At 44.3% G+C, this 27,613-nt stretch overlaps 1 protein-coding gene and 1 non-coding gene across 6 annotated transcripts; both read right to left on the reverse strand.

Moving 5' to 3' along the window:
* Positions 1-63: 63 nt before the first annotated feature.
* Positions 64-27,337, reverse strand: spag17 (sperm associated antigen 17). Of its 5 annotated transcripts, none has more exons than XM_038732415.1 (49): positions 27,085-27,337; positions 26,334-26,474; positions 25,817-25,876; positions 25,540-25,668; positions 25,154-25,322; positions 24,789-25,001; positions 24,445-24,626; positions 24,040-24,186; positions 20,943-21,018; positions 20,715-20,833; positions 20,187-20,387; positions 19,022-19,126; positions 18,696-18,846; positions 18,294-18,506; positions 18,161-18,198; positions 17,938-18,054; positions 17,458-17,612; positions 17,075-17,184; positions 16,917-16,987; positions 16,259-16,516; positions 16,013-16,127; positions 15,581-15,709; positions 15,380-15,490; positions 15,139-15,281; positions 14,869-14,977; positions 14,354-14,517; positions 14,040-14,154; positions 13,772-13,926; positions 13,414-13,558; positions 12,868-13,316; positions 12,353-12,538; positions 11,683-11,819; positions 11,234-11,364; positions 10,904-11,037; positions 10,634-10,822; positions 9,686-9,799; positions 9,419-9,470; positions 8,990-9,080; positions 8,816-8,866; positions 3,535-3,628; positions 3,267-3,378; positions 3,009-3,048; positions 2,773-2,837; positions 2,334-2,470; positions 1,254-1,432; positions 949-1,009; positions 645-792; positions 341-511; positions 64-255 (listed from the first exon to the last, which is right to left on the reverse strand). In XM_038732415.1, the coding sequence occupies exons 1-49, from the start codon at positions 27,193-27,195 to the stop codon at positions 239-241; spliced, it is 6,510 nt and encodes a 2,169-aa protein (XP_038588343.1). In that variant the 5' UTR covers positions 27,196-27,337; the 3' UTR covers positions 64-238. The 5 variants fall into 5 exon arrangements, with proteins under 5 accessions (XP_038588343.1, XP_038588346.1, XP_038588345.1 ...); XM_038732418.1 differs by having other exon boundaries at positions 18,765-18,846; positions 24,445-24,629; XM_038732417.1 differs by having other exon boundaries at positions 17,938-18,051; positions 24,445-24,629.
* trnag-gcc lies at positions 19,948-20,018 on the reverse strand. Its single transcript has one exon. It is a non-coding gene; the product is annotated as a tRNA-Gly (tRNA).
* Positions 27,338-27,613: the final 276 nt, after the last annotated feature.

Raw genomic sequence — 27,613 nt, forward strand, 5'->3', positions numbered from 1 at the left:
GGGCACAACTGAAGCAGTCTTGTTGGAGGACACACACACACAAAATATGTCTACCCAAAAGCCTAAAATGCATTTGCTACTTTTTATTCAAGAGTTGATAAAGCTTTTATTTGTAACAGAGGAAGATATAAAAATCCATTTAATATTTCATTTTTGTGGAATAAAACACAGGAATGTTGTAGGGTGACGATGAGATGAATACTTGAATGATGTGAAATCTGATCAGATTGGTGATTCCTCAGAGACTAGGGTGTCCTGAAATGTACAAACAAAAGCGATGTTCAGAGATTGTGACTGCCTTCTATCCACATCTGTTTTTTTTTTAGTACAAGAGACTGACCAGTGTTTGCTGAAGGACTGGTCAGGAGGGCACTGGGCCGTCTGCATGGTTGTATGGGGCCCCGTTCAATTGGCAGGCTGGAAGACAGTTGACGGACCCTGGAGCCTTTTTTGTTGTGTGCACTGGTGTTGTCCTTGAGCCAAATGTCATACAACCTCTTAGGAAGGATGGGTGAAGTTATTTAAGGACCAAAGTCACTCAGACTTGTTGAATTTTTAGTAAGGACAATGCAATCTAAGGCTAGCATGGCAAAGCAAAATGATTCTTTAAAAGTGAAACATTTCTTGAGGTGTCCAAAGGATATTAGCAGTGACAGGCAGGTAGATGATGTCTGTCTCAGTGTGGATGATAATATCCTGGGAGAAGTACTTCTTTGGCTCTACCTCTCCTGCTTGGACCACACACATGGCAAACAGCTGAACCTGCAATTCAACATGCAGACCTGCAGCCACCTAGACAGACAAACAGTAGACCGCATATGTAATTTTTATTTAATCACTAATTGAAATATGTATCTTTAGAAATATCAGTGATGTTAAATAGTTAAAGTTAATTAGTCAAAAATATTAACATTAACATTTAATCTTAACATCCAGCTGGAAACTTACAGGTCCAGGAGTGTAGATGACCCGGAGGCCTGTAGCAGGAGGAGGCTGTTTCACATGGAACCTTGCAGAGAGAGGGATCGAAACAAACCACAAATAGTTACAGGTCAACGTTTTCCCCTTGGACTTGAAGGTGACCCACAAATTGCCTGCACCTACCGCAGCACTCATTTCTTCCTGACATACTAAAATAAGCATGAAACCAGTTGTAAAGCTGCAACTAAACTATTTCATGGTTTTCAAAGCCTACATTTGCCTCGTCATGTATGTATCCATGCTTCCATCTATCCATAATCTGATGTGTTTACCTGCAGGTGTCAACACCCACATTCTTCATCAACACAGTAATGGCCGAGGAGGTGCCCTCCTGCACTGCACCAAAGTCAACACTGGACGGCAGGAGCTGGAATCCCCTCAATATGACATTTGGCTCGGTCAGAGAAATAGTTCGACACTTCCTCCTCACCGGCTCTTCCACTGACAGGAACTGTTATAGGGGACACGAATGGAGTGATGTGTATCTATACATGGATCAAACAGTATGTGTGTGATAGAGTGACAGAGTGTACAGAATGATTACAGGATATCTAGGGCTGATCATGGGCTGCACAGCAGAAACCAGCGGAAGTAACTGAATTCTACAAACATATTCTACAGTGGCATATCTCCACCTCTAGATGTCACTTTAGGATACTTGATAATATTCATAGATAACATGTCAAACCAAGGAAAAGTTAAACCTGCAGTGCAGAGACGTTTGTCTCCCCTTCTGACAGTGACGGTAACTGCGAGGGCTTATGACGTATGCCTTCAAGTGAGTTTTATTAGTTATCCTTCCTCTGAACGCAGAGATTCATTTTTATCTGGAGCATCAGCAACTTTTCTCGGACACTTCTTTCAGCCATATGCGTAGCTGCTGTAGTCTACTCTGTCGCTCCAGTAGCTCCAGAGACAGAGTTGTGTGTCATCTCTGTTCTGTTTCAATTCAAGTGGCATTACTGCTGTGAATCAGCACAGGAATGTCACCACATTAAATCACTGCGGTGATAGGCTTAGTAGCATTGTGTGAACTCGGCAAGGGTTTGAATGTAACAGAAGTTTGCAGCTTAGAACTACCTGAGGCGGGCGACCCGGTGGGCTTTAAGAGATTTTATGAATTCAAAGAAACAACCAAATCTATAAAAACCAGACCAGTCATCTAACTGGGACTAGGTTTTTAATTGAAGTTTCACACTAACTAATAACTAACCCACTGCATTTATATACTGAAACACAGCTGATTTGTTGACATGAATAACATTTTCATAAGCAATCTTTTTTTTTGTAGAGAAGTTTTCCTGCAATGCTATATTGCAGAATAAGTCTTGACATGTTGAATGTTTAGGCACCTGTTGATTTGGTATGCTGCAAGCTTTAGAGCTGAGGATCGAGGCTGGTAGTCTGACTTTAGTCCTCCTGGGCTTTCCAGTCACATCCACCTGGATTGACTTATGGTTGCCAGATAAACCCCTCACACTGCTTTCACCTGGCGTGGACACATTCACACACAAAGAGAAGGTCATTCATGCAATTTAAAGTGATCAATCCACCCGCATAACCTGGAAATGATCTGGAAATCAGTGACTGAATCATATTCGTTCTCGGAGTTCATGGCCAACACCCTCAAGATAAACAGAAAAGTATGTTTTGCTGGTACTGTAGGTCTCTGTACCATGCCACCAAGAAATGTGACAGGTTTAACAAACATTCTTGCCTAATGATGTTTCAAATAGAATTCAGACTAAAAATGTATCTGTAATATTCAGAGTAATTCCTCATTTGTTATACCTGCAGTCTGAGGCGTGGGGTTGGTGGGTCTTTTTTCAAGCATCCTGTCACTTCCTGCTGCTTGACTGAGAGCAAAACACCAGCAGAGGTCAAGCAATGTCTCAACAGAAAATACAAACAGAATTTAGACAAGCAATTTATTAAATAAAAATTAATAGATATAATGTATGAATCACAACAACTTAGCAAAATGAAACACGGGGGGTGGGGGGTGTTCATTACAGGTTCTTCATTACCTTGCAGATTGAGAGGGTGTTGGGTTTAAGGGTCGTGGTGCTGCAGTTACACAAATACAGTATATTATACAACATGCATATTACTGAATCTACAGTTAATAGTTTTATGCATTTCTACAGTTGCTTTAAAATAATAATAATATATATAGAATAGTTCAATTGAGTCCCAGTTTCTCCATATGGATTCCCCACAGGACAACCTTTAAAATGAGTCTCATCTTAGCAGCTGCTAGTAAATACTGACGGACAATAACTTACTGTTCTCTTGTGGGTCATCTTTAGGGAAGGCCTCAGCACTGTCTGACTTGGGGATTGGAGGGAGATCCATGGATATACTCCTCATGTCTCCTGTTTGGTGCTGTAGCAGGTTCTGGAAAACAAGCAACAGTGCAGTATCTCTTGCTGAATATCGTGTATTTTTCTATGTACAAGTCCAAAATGGCGAACCAATGTCACTTAAGGGTTTTATTATAATGCTGACTCGAAAACATATTTAAATATATTATATATTGAAGTGAACTCATACCTGGTATAATGGAATATTTTCTGGGTGGAAAAAAGGAACAATGCTCTTCTTCATGAGAGCCTCTCTAAAAGCCCGCTCCTCACACATCTCCTGTCTGATGTACACATGAGAATCACAGAGAAAATCACTGATGAGCGGATGGCTTCTAGTGCAAATACGATGTACTTGTAGCCATGGTTGTACCATAATTTCCCTCTGTTTTCCATTATCTATTCTGCATCCTTCTTGTAGTCATACTGCAGTAGATACTATAGCTTTCTTACAGATTATTCTTACCAAATGAGTATTACAGCAGCAGCGATAAAGAAAATAACGAGCCAAAAGCCATTTCCTCAATTAACACAAACCAATGTGACTGGCAAATGTGTGGTGTGATAAGTGACTAAAACTCATAAAACCCCTTAGCTTAAATGTTCCCCTTCGAGGGAACTTGAACTGCGTCGGTTACGACACTATGGGAACGCCTCTAGGCGTAGCAGGTCTGAACTTGAATGAAATCACTCCAATCCTATTGGTTTGTTGCTAGAACGGTAAGGTGTGACGGAATAACCGGAGGAGTATAAAGCACACCTGTACACACCCATCATTAGCTTTTTTCTATTCAGCAGGCGCTCTGTATGTTGTTTGAAGAAAGCTCCAGTCCTACAAGCAGTGTGTCTTACCTTACCTTACACAGCGTGATCTGTCGGAGGATTTCGGGACGGCTTAGGCTTTTTCCCGACCTTCATCCGCTGGCTCCGACACTTCCTTTCCTCGTTCGGGAGCCCGTTTCTCGGCTTCTCCCGCTCGTGGTTTGGATCCGAAAACGCTGCAGCAATCCGACTCCGAGGAGGTGGACGTGCTCAGCGCAGTGGATGATGACTTCCGTGTGTCGGGGCAGCGTCATCAGGCGGCGCCCGACTATGACGAGCTGCTGGAGGTGGAGACTAGAGCTGTGGCTAAGCTCAACATCAACTGGCCACAGGAGGAGGACACCACAGGCTAGTGGTAAGCTTGATGAAAGGTTTCTTAAGCACCACACGCCACCTACACGCCGGTCTCTGCCATTCTTTCCTGATTTACATGATGAACTGAGTAAATCATGGGGCAGACCCTTCTCTACACGGCTTTCCACACCCCGATCACTGAACTACAGTAATGTGATGGGGGTTAGGGACCGTGGTTATGGGAGGATGCGCTTGCGAGCTATCTCTCCCCTCGACTTGCGTCTTCCCTGGAGAAGCCAGCGTTACCCTCCAAGCCATGTCGCACCACATCTACGCTCGTGGGGAAGGCGTACATGGCAGCGGGCCAGGCAGGTGTGAGCTTGCACACCATGGCGGTGCTTCAAGCCTACCAAGCCGACCTGCTACAGGAGATGGTTCAGAGGGGGGGTCCCTCTGAGGAAGATCTGGCGGAGCTTCGCAGAACCACAGACCTGTCTCTCCGGGCCACCAAAGAAACAGCCCGCTCCATTGGCTGGCCCATGTCGGTTCTGGTGGCCACAGAGCAACACCTATGGCTCAACCTCGCGGGCATATCTGAGAAGGATAAGAGCTTCCTCCTCGATGCACTGGTGAGCACGGCGGGCCTCTTCGGTGACGCGGTGGACTCGGTGGTGGATCGGTTCCAGCACGTTCAGACGCAGGGCGAAGCGTTCCGCCAGTACCTCCCTCGCCGGTCTGGACCCAAGGCAGCTGAGTCTGCCAGGCGTAGGTCCCTTCCCTCTACGAGCTCCTACCGAGGGGCAAGGAAGCAGAGTGTCACTTCTCGGGGGCCCCCCCGAGGAGCTGGGGCAGCGAGGCGGCGCTCTCAACCTCAGCCTTCTGAGAGACGCGATCTGAGGACCGTCATCCAGTCCCGACGGAGCTCAGGGAAGAGGTCCTGAAGACCGGGGTAGGGGAGTCTTTTCTCCCCTCCAGCACCCCCCCACCCCCCCCCGGAGGCCGACCGAGGTCCCCTCCGCCGTGGCAACGGGTGATGTTATCCCGCCGTTTACACGTTCGGGACGCACCTGCCACCATCGAGTCCACGCCGTACTGCCTGCCCCGAGGGTCTGCAGTCAGGCGGCGTCCAGACTCACTCACCGTGGATCTTCGGCGGCTCTCCCCTGCCGTTCTGGGGCTTCAGGGGTCCACCAGAAGATCACACGAGACACCGACCACCAGCCCCAAGGCAGACTTTGCAGAGGCTTGGCGGAGCCTGACGAACATTTCTCCGTGGGTCCTGCACACTGCCATAGATGGGTATCGACTACAGTTCAAAAACCGCCCTCCAAAATTCAACGGGGTGGTTTGGACTGTGGTCCGCCCGGAGCAAGGTCCGGTGTTGGGACAGGAAGTTCTTACTCTGCTGAGGAAAGGGGCCGTGGAACGTGTCTCCCCCCCAGACAGAGACGCCGGGTTCTACAGCCGGTACTTCATAGTCCCCAAGAAGGACAGAGGGCTGCGCCCTATTTTGGATCAACGGGTTCTAAACCGGTCTCTGAGGAGATTCAGGTTCAAGATGCTCAACATCCCCGCCATCGTGACGCACATCCAATCCGAGGATTGGTTCGTCACGATAGATCTAAAGGACGCCTATTTCCACGTCTCCATCCGTCCTTCTCATAGGAAGTTCCTGAGGTTCGCCTTCGGGGGTGTGGCTTACCAGTATCGGGTTCTTCCATTCGGCCTGGCACTTTCCCCTCGCACATTCACCAAGTGCATGGATGCAGCACTGGCCCCGCTGAGGCTCCGGGGCATCCGGATTTTCATCTACATCGACGACTGGCTCATCCTAGCCCAGTCTTGAGAGTTGCCGGTTCGGCATCGAGATGTCGTTCTGGCTCATCTGCTGCGTTTAGGGCTGAGGCTCAACGCAAAGAAGAGTGTGCTGGCGCCCACCCAACGGACTACGTTCCTAGGGGTAGTATGGGATTCGACAACGATGCGGGCACAATTGTCTCCGGCACGTGTCGACACCATATTGGCTGCCGTGAAAGGGGTGACGTTAGGCCACGCCATCACTATAAAACACTTTCAACGAGTGTTGGGTCTCCTGGCGGCTGCGTCCAGCGTAATACCATCTGGACTGCTGCACATGAGACCCTTGCAGTGGTGGCTAAGGACCAAGGGTTTTTCCCCCAAGGGGAAATCCTTTCCGTCTGATTTGGGTTACGCGCAAGTGTCTTTGTTCCCTATCAGTTTGGAAGGCCTCCCTCACGGGCTGGGGCGCGGTCATGGGCTGCCGCTTTGCAAGGGGATCCTGGCAGGTGCATCTGTCCGAGTGGCATATCAACTGTCTCGAGATGTTGGCAGTGTTCCAGGCTCTAAGGAGTTTCCTGCCCGATCTCCAAGGCCACCACGTCCTGGTTCGTTCCGACAACACAGCGGTGGTGGCCTATCTGAATCACCAAGGCGGTCTGCGCTCGCGCCCTCTGTACAGACTGGCGCGTCAGATCCTCCTGTGGTCCCAACAGAGGTTACTATCGCTCAGGGCGATGTATCTCCCGGGGACGCAGAATCAGGGAGCAGACCTGCTGTCGAGGCAGGGGCTGAGGCCCGGGGAATGGAGACTTCACCCCGAAGTGGTGGAGCTCTTGTGCGGCCAACCCGGGTGTGGTTCTCGGACATCATGTCGCTCCTGGACGGCCCGCCGTGGCAGGTCCCTCTGAGGAGAGACCTGCTGTCCCAGGTGCAGGGCCGGGTTCTTCACCCTTGCCCCACCGTATGGTGACTGTGGGTCTGGCCCCTGAGGGGGCACAGTACCTAGAGGCGGGTCTAACAGCCGGAGCAGTCGAGACCCTCCTCAGCTCCAGGGCCCGTCCACACAGAGGATGTACGGGCTGAAGTGGAGTGTTTTCTCCACTTGTTGTAGGGAGCGGTCGGTGGACCCTGTTACCCGCCCAGTGGTTCGGGTACTTGAGTTCCTCCAGGACCGGTTCTCTGCTGGTCTTTCCCCTTCCACCCTCAAGGTGTACGTGGCAGCTATTTCATCTTTCCATGCCCCTCTGAGGGAGGGGTCTTTGGGGAAACTTCCCTTCGTTGTACGTTTCCTCCGTGGTGCCCGGAGGATGAGACCTGCGACTCGGTCCAAGGTTCCCACTTGGGATCTGGCGGTGGTTCTTGGGGCGTTGGCTGAGGCCCCCTTCAAACCCCTGGAGTCAGCTGAGGCTAAGCACTTGACCCTCAAGATGGCCTTTCTCCTTGCTATCACCTCTCTGAGGAGGGTGAGGGATCTCCAAGCGCTTTCGGTTTCCCCGCAAAGCCTGGAGTTTGCCACGGGGAATATTAGGGCTATCCTGCACCCTCGTCCAGAATACATCCCTAAAGTGCCTTCTTGTGCAGCAGGGTCCACAGTGCTGCAGGCATTTCATCCTCCACCTCATGTGACGGCGGAGGACGGGAGACTTCATCTGCTCTGCCCTGCCCTGTCAGAGCACTGAGTATTTACACTCTGTAGTCCTCCGGTTGGAGGAAGGCTGACCAGTTGCTAGTGTGTTTTGGGTCCCCCAGGGCCGGGCTCCCTGCATCCAAACATAGTATTAGCAACTGGATTGTTCAGACTATTTCCCTGGCCTATCAGGTGCGCGGTTTGCCTTCACCTGTGGCTGTGAGGGCTCATTCTACCAGAGGCATGGCAGCCTCTTGAGCCCTCCTTTCCGGGGCCTCTTTGCAGGATGTTTGTGTAGCAGCTGGCTGGGACACTCCGCACACATTCATTTGGTTTTACAGTCTTGACCTTCCTTCGGCACCTGGCACTCGTGCACTCTCCTCTTAGTCGTGCCACTTTATTGCACACTGGGGCAGGCGGGGTTTTCGGCACAGTTTAGTGGGTATCTCGTTCCCATAGTGTTGTAACCGACGCAGTTCGAGTTCCCTCGAAGGGGAACGTCTCGGGTTACGTATGTAACCCTGGTTCCCCAAGAAGGGGAACGAGACACTGCGTCGGCCCGCTGCACCTCTCTCCCCGCCTGAAGCGCCTGCTTCATAGTTATGATGAGCTAATGATGAGTGTGTACAGGTGTGCTTTATACTCCTCCGGTTATTCCGTCACACCTTACCGTTCTAGCAACAAACCAATAGGATTGGAGTGCTACGCCTAGAGGCGTTCCCATAGTGTTGTAACCGACGCAGTGTCTCGTTCCCCTTCTCGGGGAACCAGGGTTACATATGTAACCCGAGATGTTATTTAAATGCACTGAAGTGTTTCAGTGAATGATGAAAGAGAAAATCTTTATGGATTTTAGCGACTAAATGTTAAGGTGGTGGTTAATTAACACAGACTCACAAAATAGTGTGGGAAAGAAACACTTATTTACCTATATTGTGCAAGTCTTTCCATCCATTTTGACTTTTTTTCATTAGCAAAACTGCATAGTAGAGGGGGATTAAGAGGATAGTAATACAGTTTAAAACATATTTAAATACACAGATCTGCCACTTTAGAGAGCATTACATTATTTATTCATGCATGCCATTTTAATCTCTCCAACCTGTCACTAGCTACGGTGGCTGTGTCTTCTGAAACATCCGACTGCTCAGCTGGGGTTCCAACTCCTTGGCTGTACAGATTGGCTATGTCCACTGTGGATGCACACAGAAGGAGTAAGGAGAAGTATACATTTTGCCCAAGTGTTCTGACCCCTTAACACCATACTAAAACTAAATCACACGTACTATTTACTTCAACTACAAAATATTTAACTTGAAACCTCTAGTACCTCTGTCATCTTCACTTAAATGTTACACAAACTGCTCTGTGTGACTGGGAACATTTCCACTGAGTAATTAAATTTGACTAATTAAAAATAATTACAATGAAATAGGTATACTTAAGTAGTTAAAAGTGAATGAAGGAAACCAGAGATTTGCAAGTGTAACTTCTCTTTCGGCCAACTCGTAAGACAATGCAGACAGCCCACCTGACGTCCTCTTGTGAAAGGCGTGACCTTTATCCTCTTCTTCTGCAAAAGACTGTAAAATACATTATAAACAATTTATTAATATTGTATAACATTATTATACTCGCATTATTTGTAGAATGTTCTTTTAGGTCTTCTTCTATCTCTGCAGTGGGGAAAGACCCTCATGATAACACATTTCTGCCTGTTGTACTAATTTAAAGTAAAGGCAAGTGGGAATATACCTATTCTGCATTACTGTATGTGTATGTGTGTGTGTCCCCTGACCAGGAACAGGTTGAGCAGAACACTGGCATGAACACCCTCCTCCTCAGTACGAGGGTCTTTAACTTTCATCTCCTCTGATCGCTGCTCCCTCTCCATCAAACACTCTATGTATTCCTGCAGTCAAAGCCACATTTCAATAATTGTCAGGATCCTGCAAAAAATACATCCATCTCCAACAGTTTTCAGGTCAAGTCTGGTATTTTCCACAGTTACAGTATCTCACAAAAGTAAGTACAACCCCTCACATTGTTGTAAATATTTGATTATATCTTTTCATGTGACAAAAGAAATGACACTTCGCTACAATGTAAAGTAGTGAGTGTACTTCTGTGAGATACTGTAGATAATGTCGTGCTCCAATCAAACTACTCAACAAAGCATCTGCCTTTCAAAGCAGAATGATTGCAGCAAGATGCTTCTGTGCCTCGCTTCACCACGCCAACAATCACGTGAGCACCCCAAACGAGGCCTCATTATGTCACATTCCTATAAGGGAGGTGTCACGCTGGTTTTGAATACGGGATGTTCTTGTCAATCTGCGTCAGTTTTTAAAATCTGAGCTGTAGAATCTGTTTAAAAGAGTTCTGTCTTTTACAATATAAGCTTTCTTGAACAAATTAAAAATAATAAAAGCAGTGAAAACGCTTGCACTCTGAATAACTGTTTTTGTCATGGTCTCAGATTTAATCGATCCATGCAATTGCAATAGTAAGAGTTTGGCCAGCAGATGTCGCCATTTTGGACTGAATGAGATGCTCAGAAACAGAACCATTTCAGCACAATTGCTTCACGGTGATTCAGTGCTTCAGTGCTCCCCCCAATCACTATCTACATTTTAACCACTATTCCACTCTAAACCAATAACGGTGCACTTTAGAATTTCACCTACTTATTTTAGCAAAACGTGACTTGACTTTTAGGCACATGACCACAGACGTGTTTGTTTACCTTCAGTCGTGTGTCTACACTATTTTTGAGTGGTGTGGTGAATGGTCGATGCTGGTAAAGTTCCCTCATCTCTAGGACTTCAGGGCAGCTCCTGACAGGATGACGCTCTGCTGCAGAACCACCAGACCGCTCTCTCAGAGTCAAACCTCGTCCCATGTTGGTACCAAATGGAGGACCTGGGCTCTTCTTCTGGAACAAAGACAGAGGAGGGAAAATGTTAGTGTGTTGTTTGGCCAGATGTGTACGTGTACAATATGTGTGTACCTGTACCTCTACTCTGGGGAAGTCGTGCCAGCTGCGGCTTCTGAGGTTGGGAGGGGTGATGTCAGGTTTCTGTTTCTCTAGCAACCACTGGGACCACACACTGCAGCGGCAAGGCTTTAGGATTGTAACGCCGAACTCATCTGTCACAGTCACAAACACATGTCATGTTGATGATTGACCTTTATTTCTCATTTGATAGATAATAGATTGAGAAAGTGCACTCAATACTTTTATCTAACAGTTGGCTAGATGAAATAATGAAACTGTACTTCTGAAATGCTTTTTTTTAAAATGAGTATTACATTTCTTGATCTTTTACGATACTCAACAGGGCACCTTGTGTGTCTGGCAGTGGTTCCCGCTGCAGTGCTATGGTAGGGTCACAGTATGCCTGGTAGAGCACTTCCTCTACGCTTTGAGAGCTCAGTAGTTCTGTACCTGAACCATCCTCATGCACCAGAAAAAGCCTGGAACAGGAATGTTTTCAGGGAACAGCAGTATTGTAACAGCAGCAAATATTGTCTCATAACTACTAACTTATTTTTTTTACATAGTGGAAAATGAAGAGAGAGAAAAATTTGACAATATAGCTCAAAATGGTTTTCAGCTGGTTGTGGATTTCCCTTTTCTGTATTAAACAATAACAAATAAATACCAGTGACTACATGTCCTCAAAGTGGTCATTTTTAATTTTTCATAACTGATTAAACGTGTCATAAAGAGAAAGAGCTTTACTAAAGTGTAATATAACTTTAAGGCGCAGTGCATATTGGATAAAGGCCCACCTGGGATAATGTCCTCTGTGTTTTACATTAATCCTGGCGATTTCTCTGTCCTCCTCCTCTGGCTCCTCCTCGTCCTGTTTAAGTGCGCTTGGAGCAGGGTTGAAGTTCAATATTGATAACTGCCCGTCTTCCATCACCTACAACACACACACACACACACACACACACACACACACACACACACAGTTCAAATTCACTCAGAGAGGCAGATTAACTTGTGTGGTAGAATTAGTTTTAATGACTCGTGTGATCACCAGAAAACTTAACAGTAATGTCTGTTATTTTTTTTTTAGATTGTGACGTTTACATAACAGGCTGTCTCAACATCTCCCTGAGCCCTTGAATTTGTTGTTTAATTCTGAAAACAGAAATTCAGCCTAATAAGATATCAACCTTGTAACAGCCTAGGGATTACACGAGGATTAGTCGTTGGAGGTAGTGAAGCAAAGGGAGAAGCCCCGGAAAACTAATTTGCTGAAATGAGTGGAGACTTGAGGTCGTGTTCAAGATGGAATCGAATATATTTTCAGTTAGTCATTGTTTCCAACACTGTGCTATAGTACAAAAAAAGTCTGTTTAGTTAAGTCTTTCCTGTCTTTCCTTGGGTCATTCCTGTACCTTTCTGTACATGATGACACTAACCCATCTTCTTACAAGCCTCCTAACTGACCTGGAAGTGGTTCCCATCAGGGTCTGTAATGTCACAGGCCACTTTGTCTGAATGACACATTGTGTAGCTGCCAGGTTGGTTTGTGGGAGTGTCACCCTTTGGACTGGGGGTTACAAGTGCGTCAGACGAGTACACACACTTCCCATCACTTCGGATCTGCAGGAGCCCCACACTGGATGGGAACACCTTGGATGCGCGCGCACGCGCACACACACACACACACACACACACACACACACACACACACACACACACACACACACACACACACACACACAAATGTAAGCAAACAAACTAAAGGTGCAACTGTTTAATTATCTATGATTCACTGTACAAGAGTCTAACTTTGGTGCCATCTCCTGGTCATGCCAAGACATTCCACCAGAATAGTCTAATTTGTTTTTAAACAAAAACTTAACTCCAGCAGACTAATTTTAAGGTTGCACATAATCACATAGAAGCCACACACATAACAGCTTTAAACATAGATGTGATATTTGCTGTAAAACGCTCACCTGATAGGCTCCTTGGTTGTTTCCAGTGATGACAGTTCCATCGGCTAAAAAGACATGAGCCGTGTGTCGCTCTGGGTACATCACCACTGTGGCGCAGCCCTCCTTCTCCACCAGCACCACCCGCTCTTTGGAAGACACACTCCCCTTATTGCTCTCACATGCACTCCTCTTACCATTCTCAGCCACAGTCTCTTCTGCATACACACTACTCTCCCTTTCATCGCACACCGGCTCACACTCGCTCAACTTTGTACGAGCGTTTCCAGCGCCCTCTTCATCACACGCGTTCCCTGTACTGCCCGTGATAACGTCTTCTCTGTTGTCACAAGTATCCTGGATGTGCACGTTCTCATTAACGCTGTCCGCACAGCGCGTGACACACACACACTCGGCGTGGCCGCATGCACATTCATTAGTTGATTGAAGGGTCACACTCTCCGGCTGCTCCCCTGGAAAGGAAACAGACACAGGGGCTCAGGTCATTTAAAAAGATTAAGTGCATGTTTGTGAGGTGGGCAAGTATTTAGTAGTGTGTATGCTGGTGACCTGTGTGCAGCAGTATGTGTTGCGGTGTGTTTGGTGGTCTGTCTTGGTAGAGACTGGTGATCCTGGTTCCATCTGCATGTTCTACACTTAGAGATCCGTCTGGGTTCTGGACAGAAACCACCAGATCCTCCCGGCTCTGCATCACCTGACACAACAACACATGCCAAGCTAAAGATTTTCAGAAAGGCACCAACACTCATTTTCAAAACTCTATCACACACTTGTCAGACAATGACAAAATATTTAAATTGTAACATCAAAATATTGCCAAATTAATCGTGAAACCTTGAAAACGATGATACTATAATAGAGACAACTGATAACTTGTATACTGTCAGGAGTAATACAGCACTCTTACCGCATGGGTGATGGGGTCTGTAGCCGTGAAGGTGAGAAGGGGCGTGGTGGGTGTGCATTTGTGTGTGGTCCCCACAGTGTTGATGCGAGCTCCAGATGGAGTCGTTGTTAACCAACACCCTCTCTGAACATTAGCCTCCTTCTCTGAGCTCTGTTCTGTATAGACACACACAAAACACACAAAGTGATACTAGTCCTTACAGCAGGGGCCCATTACGTAAGAAGGTGGAGGAAACACTGGTTTGCATTAAGTGGTGCTGCACTCTAACCTTTCTTGTTGTCCTCAGTTTCTTGGGACGTGTTTTCCTCCTCAATCTTGGAGTCAGGAACCCACACTGGACCAGAATCCTGGCTGAAACTGACTGAGCCGTCTGCAAACAGAACCTGTAGTACACATGTGATTTGTGTGCTTGTGTAATGATTTGCGGGTTTGCATGTGTCGTAAGAGCTCGTCCCCATTTATGAGTAAGAAGTCTTGATGGTTCAGCCCTGCTTGTACAACTTGTACCACAAATCAGTCATATATTTGCTGGTATGTATTCCTCTATGTGTAAATATGAATATGTGTGTACAGTTGGTTTACCTCTGTGGACCGGTCTCTCATGTATCGGATCACAGCTCCCTCGCTGGTGACAATGCGGGACATTTCTTTGGAGAGGGACGGGTCCTGAAGATGACCTACAACTCCCCTACCATGAAGAGGAAAGCTCTGTTTCACCAACATACCCTGGTCTTCCGAGGACACTCCTGGACACACACACAATAAAATTATTGAGAATTAATCTATGTGAGTCATAAAAGAGGGCACATTCATTTAACACAACCGTCTTCCGGTCCGCAGCTACACTATTTTATAGACATCAAACAATGTGGCAAGATCTTCTTCTGTCAAAGTGTGTGAGCAGGTAAATTTAAGTGTGGGAGATGTACGAGTGTCTAACGGTTCATTGTAACAGTTTATGGGTTGCGTTGCTCTGCTGATGAGTTCTCTGATGTACAACAGTCATTCCAGAGATGCAATGTAGTTACTGGAGCTCTTTCCTACAGTTTTGTAAAAGTGCACATGTGAGGGTACACACAAGAAAGCGCATCGCTGACCTTGTGTGTCCTCTCGCAGAAATTTCAGCAGTAGGCCATTAGGAACAGACAGGTTGAGACTGTTGAATGGAGTTGATGGCAGTGCTGGCTGGCCTTCACACACCTTAGACTACACACAATCATATACAAAAATGAACATACAATATGAGCAATACAGTAACAACAGTAATATTAACATCACAATAAAAAGCAAAAGCTCAAAACACAAGATGGTCTATACTATTTCATACTGAGGCTGGAGAGCCATTTAATTTATATGTGTATATGTACACATGTGTTCTTTTGTGGATCCTGGGACTCCGGAGGAAATGAATCCAGGTCTGTCCCCTTGGTGCGGTGGGTGGAGGAGGAGACAGGAATGGGGACAGAGGTGGATGTCTCTGGTGAGCCCCCTGCTTTTTCCTGGGGACTCACTAGAATATCACAGGAACACAGTAAATACTTCCTTCAATTTGAAAGAGTAAAAAACTTCACAAAGGATGAAAAACCATGTGTGTGTTAAGTGCAACACCTATGTATTCTCCTGTGGGGCCAAAGAAACTGTATGAGAGGTGGATTCCATTGTCTAACACTGCTGAGAGGGAGCCCTGCCTCATCCTTTTCATCTCCACAGGCTGTGACACTGAAAAGGACACAAACACACACACACAAATGATGGATAAAAATTCTGGGCTCTGTCTACAAATGTCTGTAGCATGATCAGTATCTTTACCTTTGCCATTGGTTTCTTTTTCTTGCGGCTGAGGGGGAGGCTTTGGTGGATCAACAACAACAACTTGGTTGATGTGTGTGAAGAAATGATGCCCATCCTTCTTCACAGCCAGTTTCATCAAGCTGGAACCTGGATGTGAAAACAGCACAAAATGCATGGGTGCATGTGGAAAATCACTCAAAGCACCTGTCGCCACCACGAGGTATCAGTGAGTAATAGCTGAGTTGCACTTTGCTTTTCATGAACAATCTCACTCCCAATGACTGACTTCCCATTTATGAAGCACAGAGCATGTAGGTGAGCTGTTTGCTGAGGATGTTTTCCTGAATTAAAATGGGCTTGATTTTGTTTAGATCTAAGCACTTTTGTTGTGCTTTAGAAGCACAACCACATTAGAAGCATTTTCTACAACTTGCAATGTTGTCTTTTTACCTTCAACGTAGCTGACATTCTCCACAGTGATATGTCCTCCATCTGAAGGGAAAAGGTACTGAAGACAACCTGACACGTGGATCAACCTTCCATCTGTGCTGTATCCTGTGAAACCCTACACATCACGCATACACAGGCCCACACACACACAGCCAGATCTGTTCATCTCCTATCTATGTTCTGCTGTTTATGTTCTGATGCAAAAATTAATTCAGTTAATTACTAGTTTTGTGTGTGTGCCCTCACATTGAAGGGTTCCTCTGTCGGATGCAGTTCTTCATTTTCCTCCACAGGGGGCGCTGTGGTACTAATGGACTCTGTTGGAGTCTTTGCTGAGCTGCCAGCTGTCTCTGCTCTGCTCTTGCCACTAGATACAGTTTTACTTTTCTTGTTGTCCGGCAACCCAGCCTCCTCCTTCTGCTGCTTGCCTTTCAGTGTATTCTCTTTCTTTGATTTCTTGGCCATATCTTCCTCCTTTAGCCGCTCCTGCTCCAACTTCCAGGCCTGTACCATCATGCACAAAGTAACACTGAAGTCATTGCTGTTTATAATAAAGACATTCAAGCAGGTATAAGATATTATTGTGACTGCCAACTTGTGAAAAACATTCTGGCATCACTGTACTTTAACTGCCTTAGACACAGTTAACTGTTGTTACTATACTGTGTGTTTTGTTTTGTTTTAGTGGTTTGCTCTATAAATCATGGGTATGGGATAACTACTGACAATCTACGGAGTTGTGGGAGGAAAGCGACTCTATAGGTAAGAAGGGATCAGGCTTAATTTAGCATTGCCAGGAGGTTTCTGTAAAGGGTTCAAACACTTACTATCACACTGGTGAAAGGCCAGAACAGAGCTGGCTGTTAAAGTGAATGTTTTGAAGTTGGTTTTAGTTGGTACTGACTTTAAGGGAGTCTTTTCTGATGACTGGCTCCAGAGTGTCCTCCTCCTTTGCAGAATCTGCTGCCATTTCATCTAGTCCAGGAATAAAACAAACATTGCATTTGTATAGTGGTGAGTATAGTCTCATTGCCAGAGTATTACTTTGACAAGCTCCAATACCTTTTGCAGACTCAGCAGGGGTGATATTTCCAAGTTGCATTGCTTCTCTCTTTATTTCCTCCTCTTTTGTCCAATCTGAAATGGTATCTGCCACATGCTCCAGGTAATTCCTATCGAAAACGATAACAATGGGGATTTAAAGTTGACGCAACACTTCACATACACACCATTTCACTAGTCAGGTTTTATAGGCTATACATTGATATAAAGTCAGGATCAACTAGCTGCAACTGAGAAGGTACATACTGTATAATTCTAATAATGGTGTTTACGAGAAGTTTGTTGGTTTCATTTCTCACATAGCAAAACATATATTTAGTATATAGCCGAGTATATACGATTCATGTCCTGTGAGAAGAAAACTGAAAACGTGGCATTCTGACCTGAACTTGACATCAGTGTGAAGGGCTACATCCCAGAACTCCTTGCACTGGCGATAAGGGCTCATTGGATTGTGACAGAAAATGTAAAGGATGTTGTTAAGACTTCCTCTGAAAGTTTCCAAGCAGCGGTATTCTTCTGATGCTAACTGGAGTACCTACACACAAGGAAAATCTAAATAAATACAATTGATTGGTGGAAAATTCACATTTTTAGCTGAAATAAGATTTTAATGAGTTTTATCTGTATCGCAAATTTAAAGTTTCTACGTATTATTTTCTTAATTTCTGAGATAAACAGCATGTTGCCTTAAGTGTGTGTCATTTGTTGTTTTTATATTTAAGTCCTAGACTTTAATGTGAAGTGGCCGTGGTATGTCTAATCTTGATAGCTATGGTGTTGGTTTATCATAAATTAGATTAGGTTAGATTAGGCTGTAACCAAAAAAAACAACAGCCTGAAAGAGAGATAAGATAGGTCACCTGTGGAAAAATAGAGGCATTGTGGTGTTCAGCATAGTGCCAGTCAAACAGAGATCTCAGCCTACAACTCTGAATGGCAGATAAGTCCAGCTGGCTTTGAACTCTCCCAATGACCTGCTGGAGAAACATGCATCATTACTGGGAGGAAATCAGAATGCTGATTCTGTTTTTATTATAGCACACAAAAGATGTGAGCAGCTACACTATTAAGAACAAACAATACCTCTGTGTTACCAGGATCTTCAGTGAGAAATGTCAGACCTATAGTTGAAATAAATTATGGAGTTATTACCTTGTAAAGTACTGTATGCAAGTGAGACATCACAGTGATTGAATTAACCAACACAGTAACAGACCTTTAGCCTGTAGGATATTCAGCTGCTGTTTAGCGTAGGATTGTGGGTTGTCCCAGGGGATGATTGTAGGTGTCGGTTGCTGTGCTGCTCCCAGTGTTCCTGTTGGCCCAGGAGCATTCAGTAGTACACCCTTTTGGTCCACCCTGGTCAGTGGCATGCTCTCAAACACACTCTGATGAAACAAACGCTCCACGTCCCGCCATGACACAACATCTGTGGAATATCATAGCATCAAAATATGATTTGTGCTTTTTTCCCCAAGAAACATGGACTGAACAAATTCTCACTGTCTATTGGGATCAATGCAGTCAAAAAAAATCATGATAACAAGTGGCCAAAAATGGAGATAAATCTTTTTATTAACATGGAGATACTGAGCTAAGGTGGGTAACTTTTTCTGACCATCTGTGCAGTAGTGTTGTAGCTGCTGTTTGATTGCCATCCAGCAGGAGTTGCTGTTTCTCTGCTGACCTACAGGGTGGATCAGATCCCACACTGGAGACAGCCTCATCATGGACAACTCCACCTCTGATGGATCAAAACCCTGAACAGCCTAAGAGAGACACACAGTATTAGAACACATCTGTGGTCCAAAGATCCAAGAGCCAAGACTGCATTTACTATATAGTCTATTCCTTTGTCTCATTCATGATTTTGAACCAAAACGGCAAAATCCACAAAAGAATCAATTATACCCAGCTGCAGACATAAAAAAAAAATCTACTTGCACTGATATCCCTCAAGCGCAGTGCCCTCTCATCGTGGTGTCTGATAACCAGAGGGTGCTCAGACTTCTTCTGAGTCTCCTCTGCTCCGAACGTTTCCACTAGCCTCTAACACAGAACACACAGGGGAATGAAACAGAGACAAATGAGTGGATAATTTCATTCTGTGCAGAGTGTGTCTGAACACTGGAGTCATGGGGCAAACCCTCAATGGAGGAGACCAGAGACACGGGGAAGACAATATAAAATGTAACTTGTTCCTGTGACCCCAGTTGACTGAGTCAGAGGGTATCAGTACTGTAAATGGTGAAAGTCATAATGCATTGATTGCTGTAAGAAAATGACATATTTAAGGAAATTACATAAGATGGTGGTTAGTTTACCAAAATTGATAGTAATTTATTTTGTAGCACTTTACTTTTAACAGTAAACACCTACTGTTTGTGTGTGTGCTACTCTCTGCTGTGATTATAGCACCATCTGCTGGACTGCATTTGTGGCTCAGTTATTCTCTACAGTATTTGAAATCAATGTGTAAGTATGCAATAATAATCACATCTTCTCTTCACAATAACACTGCAAACCAAGAAAGTCAATAAAAAAAATCAATAAAACTATAATTTGTTATGCTTTTAATTTAACAACTTGCTATAATATAACAACAAAAGCAAGAGGAGACCGATTTCCTCTCACATGCTTTCTCTCTGCTCTGGAAAGCAAGTATTTCACCCTCCCCCCGCCATGACACAGCTGAGCTGAGCCAACCTTACTCTGCATTGTCAACGTGACCCTGGAGCATGTGGGGATTGGCTATAGTGTTGCAAGCGCCTGTGACTGGCCCTGCCCACTGAAATACAAGACACGTATTTCTTCTCTGAACTCCACAGACACCTCCCGCCTAAAAGGGCAGGACTGAAAAAGGTATTTGATGCATTGGCCGGGAATCGAACCCGGGCCTCCCGCGTGGCAGGCGAGAATTCTACCACTGAACCACCAATGCTTCATATACAAGGCTCTTCACTGTAACAAATTTTGTAATTTTTCTACAAAATTAGTGAAAACAATTTGTTTCAACACAGTCTTTCAGTTGTATCATATGCACAGCACATGCTAGACTGTACATTTCTCAAGGTGTGTGTGTTTTGGTTTTGGTGCATGGCCACTGTACCTTCTTGTCTTCTTCATTCTGTGCTGTAGTCAGCAAGCTATTTAACATGTGGCTTCTCTCCTCTTTTGTGTGCATCAGAGGCAGGAAGCTTTGGAGTATGAAGCTGATCAGCTGATGGTCTAACCCAGGACCACTGTGAGGTTTGCGCCCCTCAGCCACATGAGACTGTGTGGACAAAGCCCTTTCTGTTGACATCACCACCTAAAAACACACACATACACAGATATGAGGGAAAAGGGTTCAAATGACACAAGGCCTAAATCACAAAGGGGCTGCAACACTGAATAATATGCCATCTCTTTGCTATTATTAGTTTCTTTCTTAAAGTGCAGTTTACTCACATTATATGTCATCTAGCTGTCTAATTTCTAGTGTGTCCCCTTTAGTCAATGTATCATTTGCAATCACACTTTTTCCCACAAATTGCTGATGTCACACATGAATAATGAGGCACCAATTTCCAACTCTCTAAATCTTGGTACAACCTCTCACTACACACCTGCTCTCAACACACACACACACACAGACCTGTTCCAGCATACTGTGCAAGATTAGAGGCACAGAGCAGGCTTCAGGGGGAACCAGGTCGAGTAGGTTGCTATAGTAACGCTTGTCTACGTCTGTAGAAAGAGGATGCCTCTCGGTCTCTGTCAGAGAAAAGAGGCCAGAGAGGAAGGTTAGTTTGGCAACAGGGTTTTAATTCAAACACACGTGCAAGGATGTGAGAGGGTGGACAACTAAAGACAAAGGTTTTACCTCTCTCTGGTGGGCTTTCCTCCTGCACTGATTTCTTCTTGGAGAGTGGACTCACGGGCAGAGGGGGCGGCACAACCTGGCACGTGAAACCCACACACAGTAATATGTCTCTGGCTTCCTTAAAATATGAATATATGCTGTTTTTCTTTGTCTTCTGTGATACTACTGTGAATACCTTTTTTGGACAGACAAGACGTGAAGACATCACCTTGGGAAACTGTAGTGGGCATTTAAACCTTTTTTTGACATTTTAGAGATCAAACAATTAGTCTGCTGTGAAGCCTACAATGAACAAACATCAGGCAGCCTCTGAACGCTTTCACGATTCCTGTTTTTACTTCACAAAAACGATAATCATTAGTGTCCAAAGAAAATGAAACTAAAAGGATTATAGTGTCAACATTAAGACTTGCAGTAATAGATAAGGTACTAGCTTCCTGAGTCATAAATTGCAGCTATGTAGCAGAGTGGCGCAGCGGAAGCGTGCTGGGCCCATAACCCAGAGGTCGATGGATCGAAACCATCCTCTGCTATATCAACATTTTACAAGGGCATTTAATATCTTGGATTTCTTCACTGTTGCTTAGACAAAACAAGAAATGAAGACATCACCATGGGAATCTGTAATGGGCATTTAAACCTTTTTTTGACATTTTTGAGATCAAACAATTAGTCTGCTGTGAAGCCTACAATGAACAAACATCAGGCAGCCTCTGAACGCTTTCACGATTCCTGTTTTTACTTCACAAAAACGTGATAATCAGTGTCCAAAGAAAATGATACTTAAAAGATTAGTGTTAATGCTACAACCTGCAGTAATCGATTAGGTACTAGCTTCCTGAGTCAGAAAGCGTGGGTGTGTAGCAGAGTGGCGCAGCGGAAGCGTGCTGGGCCCATAACCCAGAGGTCGATGGATCGAAACCATCCTCTGCTATATAACACTTATTACAAGGACCCTTAATATCTTTGACTTCTGCATTGTTGCCATGACAAAACAAGACATTTGAAACTACAAGATGAATGTTTCACTTTTTCTGATGTTTTATGAAAAAACAAAAACAAAATAACCAGCAGATTCATCCATAATCAAAACAAAAATTGTTGCAGTCTTAGTTGTAGTTAAACTGACTGACAAGCATGCATGTATATACACTGAACAAAATTATAAACACAACACTTTTGTTTTTGCTCCCATTCATCATGAGCTGAACTCAAAGATCGAAGACTTTCTCTATGTACACAAAAGGCCTGTTTCTCTCAAATATAGTTCACAAATCTGTTAAAGACTCTGTCTGAAAAGTCTTTTTTGCTTAGGAAGGTTCCTAACCATAGACAGTATACTACTGGATGAAGCCACCCCGCATATTTGAATGGAGAGCAGTGAAGCTAGTTTTGGACCAATAAAATACTACTACAGGGCTACTTTCTGTTGGCACCAGCGTCTACTGCGCATGATTGCACGCCATAACCGTAGTTTAATGATGTAAAGCAATGGCTGAAACGCCATAATCCTGGTAGCTGCATAACTGCGCCAACAAAAAGTTTCATGGCTCAGTGTGTTTGTCTGACTCAGATCGTTACTGTTTAATCAAAGTCACTGAGATACTGCAATACGGTTACATCTCTCATGTGTGACGGGATGTCGCAGGGTTTTGATGTCATTTTTGGGCCTAAATGGAACCATCCATGCAGAATTTGATACTGTTTCAACACCGTTTTATGTTTCGGATTGTTGAAATATGCTATGAAGTGTTTCTACAATTATAAAAATGAGAAATCACCAACCATGGCGGATAAAGGATGTTGATCACCATGGTAGTTACCATTGGCTATTAAGCCTTTTCTCTCCCTTATATGCATATATCTTGAACTGTCAACAATAACTGAGACCCATGCGTGCTGTGTTACTCGTCTTGTAACATGATCAAAGTGAGGATAATATTGCAGCGTGTAGCCTCAAGTTATGTATTTCCTTGATTTTACTTCAGTCACAGATGCCGACACCCTCGCCTTAAAAAGGCAGTGATCAAGCTGGATGACCTCTACAGTAAATGTAATGTATTATTTCAGTGTTTCCCACACGCTGATTTATTTGTGGCGGCCTGCCACGTTATCAACGCTGACCACGTTTTCTTACTATCTAAAATGGGCAGTGCATATATTTGCTCAGCACCTCCTCTCGCTCGGTCGCTCTCCTTCTATCTCTCTCTCCACAGTTACACTTGTGGCTGTATTCGAAACCGCCTACTATACTAGTAGTACGTACTGATTTGGCCCAATTGAAGTATGTAGTATGAAAACAAAAGCAAAATCTGCAGTATGCCAAAAATACCCAGATGGCGTACTGATTCGGAAAAATCTGCAGTATGCATCGGACCAGTCTACCTCGCATACTGTGTCCCATAATGCAAAGCGCTAGACCTGTAACAGCTGTATTCGAAACCGCCTACTATACTAGTAGTACGTACTGATTTGGCCCAAATGTAGTATGTAGTATGCAAACGTGGTGTCCACCTTTAGATGGCCTGCATTAAAACAAACATTGTAATTTCATCACGGCAGGTCACGTCACTAACATCCGCCGTCGCATAATTACATTGCCTAGAAAAGTGCAGTTAGATTCTCTGTGCCCCGCCGTCCTCTTTTCCTAAGTCCTTATGAATTCTTTCCTTGACCTCATGATGTTTTCCAGCGAGGTCTAGGAAAGGTGGTTAGGAAAGGAGATTTTTTTTACTTTTTGGACAAAGCCAAAATCTGTGTTAGTGAGCACTTCTCCTTTGCTGAGATAATCTATCCACCTCACAGGTGTGGCATATCAAGATGCTGATCAGACAGTGTGGGTACTACACTGGTGTGTGCCTTAGGCTGGCCACAATAAAAGGCCACTCGAAAATGTGCAGTTCCATCGCACAGCACAATGCTTCTTTGGTAAAGAAGTGCTCACTAACACAGATTTTGACAGATTTGTGAACAATGTTTGAAAGAAATAGGCCTTTTGTGTACACAGAAAAATTCATAGATCTTTGAGTTCAGCTCATGATGAATGGGGGCAAAAACAAAAGTGATGCGTTTATAATTTTGTTCAGTGTGTGTGTACCTGTGAAGGCTGTGGATCCAACACAACAACAGTGGGTACACTGATGAGTTTGATGTGGTCTAGGTAGTGCTGATGTTGCCTGCGCCAGTCCAGACAGTCATAGATGAGATTGGCCACACCCTCAAAGATCTGGCTTCCAATCTGCAACTGGACACACAGTGTACCCACACACAGATGAGTATTTAAGATCAAAATCAAGTCAGAGGCAATGTGAAACTGATTGAGCATCAAAGATAACAAGGCAGAGACAGTGAGACAGACAGAGGGAACTTGAGAATTATCAAAAAGGGGGTCACAAAAGGTGAGCAAAAAGGTACAAACAAATGATAATCTGCAATATTCTATATGAGGATGTCAACAATGAGAGTTGATCTATGAAACACGTATCTGTCCAGCCCAACTCACCTCAGCCTCAGGGTCCTGCATGTGGAAGGGAGGCAAGAGATCAGGGACAGTGTAGCCAAGCTGAACCACATCATGGAGCTTGGACTCTGGTGGACCGCTGTCCAAAAGTGGTCTCAGACCTGACCAAAAGAGATCCAACTTCCTGGCCTGCACAGCCAGCTCTCCACCACTGTGAACCTCTGCTTCTGGCACACACAGAGAAAATGATGATATAATGTAGATAACAACAAACAATAAATATAAAAAAAGGGTATACTGATGAGTTTGAATCCATGGAAAAAAAGATTAAATAGTTTTGAAATATATAAAGGTGTTATGCATACTGCATACTGACTGATCTTTACCTGCATCCAAAACTGGAGAAGCTCTCAGACTCTGCTTATTGCTCTCACAGGTGTGTTTTTCCTGCTGCCCTTCAGAAGTTTGTGTGTGCTCTGAACACAATTTGATGACGTTGGCTACATGTACACCAATGGCATTAAGCTCCCAAATCAGGTGGGGCTGGTAGAAGCCCAGTACCAGGATGTAGTGTTGAGGACCATCCTCTGGTTCATCACCTGTGTCCAGACACACACAAAACACACAGAGTGAATGAAGTCATTACAATGTCTAACTATTCTCTTTCTAACAGATATACTTTGGTGGTAGCCAAATATGTCTTTTTGAACTTCATAACCCACAAACACACACATTTCTAATTAGTTTTTACCTATAAACACTGGTGGCTCAACATCATCCCTGCGTTTAAGCTTGGTCTTCTTTTCCTTAGAAGGTCCAACAGGTGGAGGCGGAGTCTTCCCCTTTTTGTCAGAGACATTGGCCCCACCTTTGTCCTTCTTGGCAGAGGGAGGGACGGCCTTAACCACTTCCTCCTCTGCCTTACACAGATGTGGAAACAAATGACAATAAGAAGAGACTCTGACTCACATCATAGCTTGTATTATACTGATTCAAAGGTTACTTGCCATTAACTCCTTAAGGGCAATTCTGATGATTCTAACAATACTGCAACTGAAATCTGAGTGAAAATCCACTCCAGTGTTACTAAATTATAATAACTAACACACAGAATTGCATATATAAAGAAACACTCACCTGCTCTGCTTCCCTCCGCTGCTGATCATTGGCTTTGATCTGTAGCAGCTGGAACTTCAGTATTTTTGCCATCAGGTCACAGGGAATCTCCTCTCCTGCCTCCAGCAGTGCCTTAGCAGGCTCTGTAACCTGCACAAGACACAAACACAAAGAAGAAAGCACATAGGATTTCTTTTTGACAATCAGAGGACACTGGTACATTGACACTACATATTAGAAACCTTCATTCTCTACCATAGTGTGTCAATTAACCAACATCTAAATATCCCAGGCCTACCTCATAGAACGTGGGGACATCATCAGGTTTTTTTGCTTTGGGATTCCCCAGTTCATGGATCTGTAAAGGAGAACGTTTTCATTTCACAAAATACAAGGTATATTAGTACTTTTTGGTACCTCATAAAGTAGATCAGCTGCACAGTACAGTGAATTATTTTATAAAATCTGAGCTCTACGAGGAACAGATCATTATGGAAAACTCAATACACGGCTGAAAGCATGAAGTCAGAGTACAAATGTTGAACTAATGACTGCAGATTTAAGAAAATTTGGGGAAATGCAACATTCCAGTTTAGTTTTAAAGATGTGAAAGCTATATAGACCCCCAAGAGGTTAGGTGATAACAGCTTAATGATTTTGCCAAGTTCTGTTTATTTCATATGAATGACGAGTTGAGAACTAAAATCGTTTGTTGAAGTAGTGCAGCGACCCCCAAAAAATATCACGGAGTAAGAGCGCTACAAAAATACAGGGCACCGTAAAAATAAAAAGAACTTGAACCAAAGTTAGAATACCTCTGCAAGGGTGCTTTCCCAGGTCAACAAGTTGAAAATTTTTCGTAGTGGCTGCCTTACGGCCAAAGCCAAAGCCTGGATCAGTTTCTCATCCTCTGGACTTCTCCCAACCACAAGAGACACGCAGGCCTGCCATGACTCCTGGAAAATGCATTATAATACCAGGATAATACATACTTATACACGCACATCATCAAAACTGCAAACCTGCAACAACCACAGGTTATACTGATTTCACATCATGCCTCTACCTATTTCAGTTACAGTTAACGTTAATAGACAGGTGGACAAAACAAGCGCTCCAATGGGCTCATTGACTTACATCACATGACCATGACCTCCCTACTGATAGAAGAAAGCTAACTTTACTCACAACTGTTGAATGTTGCGGTGTGAGAAAGCTGCTACGCCGTATTACAATCTAGCAAGTGTTGCTGACTTCCGGTTTGTACGTCAAAATACAAACTCAGAGGTTTACTGTTGGAATCTTTTTACACAGCTAACGTTAATTACGGTATCAAATGCCACAGGAAGTTTATTTGGCGACACGTTTTTCACCATATTACACAGTGACTTTGTTATAGTCACTGAAACATTAAACTTTGTAGCGTTAACTTAGCTAACGTCACACTGGCAACCTGTAAAAGTTGGCTAATTGCCGTGTGTAGCCAGGCAATAAGAGCTTAAGGGATAAAACAGATTTTTTTGAACGTGCGAGTTAAATTAAACGAATGAAAGCGGGATAACAAACCTCTTCAAACGGTGCTCTGGTGAGACCAGTCTCCCAGTTCTTGTTGACACCTGCGCTTCCAGCAGCATTGGACTTTTTGGCTGATCCCTTTTTAGCTGGCTTTGCTGGCATTTCCACTCAGTGACGATCATCTACATTCAGAACAACACAAAACACTGAAATAATCTGAAATTTGTCAAGGTAAAAAGTTAATCGTGACTTTGCCCGTATGCGTCGCCTGGTGCTTGTGTTGCCCCTGGCAACGGTAAGGACACACGTTTACCAAAGCAAGAAAAGACTCTTCCTGTAAACTTACAAAACAAAAGCATGAAGGAGCAAACATCACAAATCTCTTGTGGAATCCATAAACTGTAAAATTGTTGATTTGTGTAAGTTGTTATGTCTTCTGAGTAAACATCATTATTATTATTATAAGCTTTAAAGACATCCAATATTTCGAAACATATTATAGACTTTAACTGCTATTTATCTATTTACATATTTATTTGTTTAATTATTTGGTGTACGTCTCTCTCCCTGTATTGTTGTT

This window comes from Micropterus salmoides, unplaced genomic scaffold (genome assembly GCF_014851395.1).
Source record: "Micropterus salmoides isolate LMB-PRFRI ecotype aquatic unplaced genomic scaffold, ASM1485139v1 Ms_hic_scaffold_2, whole genome shotgun sequence".
NCBI classification, from domain to species: domain Eukaryota; kingdom Metazoa; phylum Chordata; class Actinopteri; order Centrarchiformes; family Centrarchidae; genus Micropterus; species Micropterus salmoides.

Excerpts from the sequence above, each read along its gene's own strand:
- spag17 (XM_038732414.1), bottom strand. The coding sequence starts at position 27,195 with ATGCCAGCAAAGCCAGCTAAAAAGGGATCAGCCAAAAAGTCCAATGCT. Across the intron at positions 10,823-10,903 it reads ACGACTTCCCCAGAGTAGAG|AAGAAGAGCCCAGGTCCTCC; the intron begins GTACAGGTACAC and ends TCTTTGTTCCAG. Across the intron at positions 1,010-1,253 it reads GTGGGTGTTGACACCTGCAG|GTTCCATGTGAAACAGCCTC; the intron begins GTAAACACATCA and ends TCTCTCTGCAAG.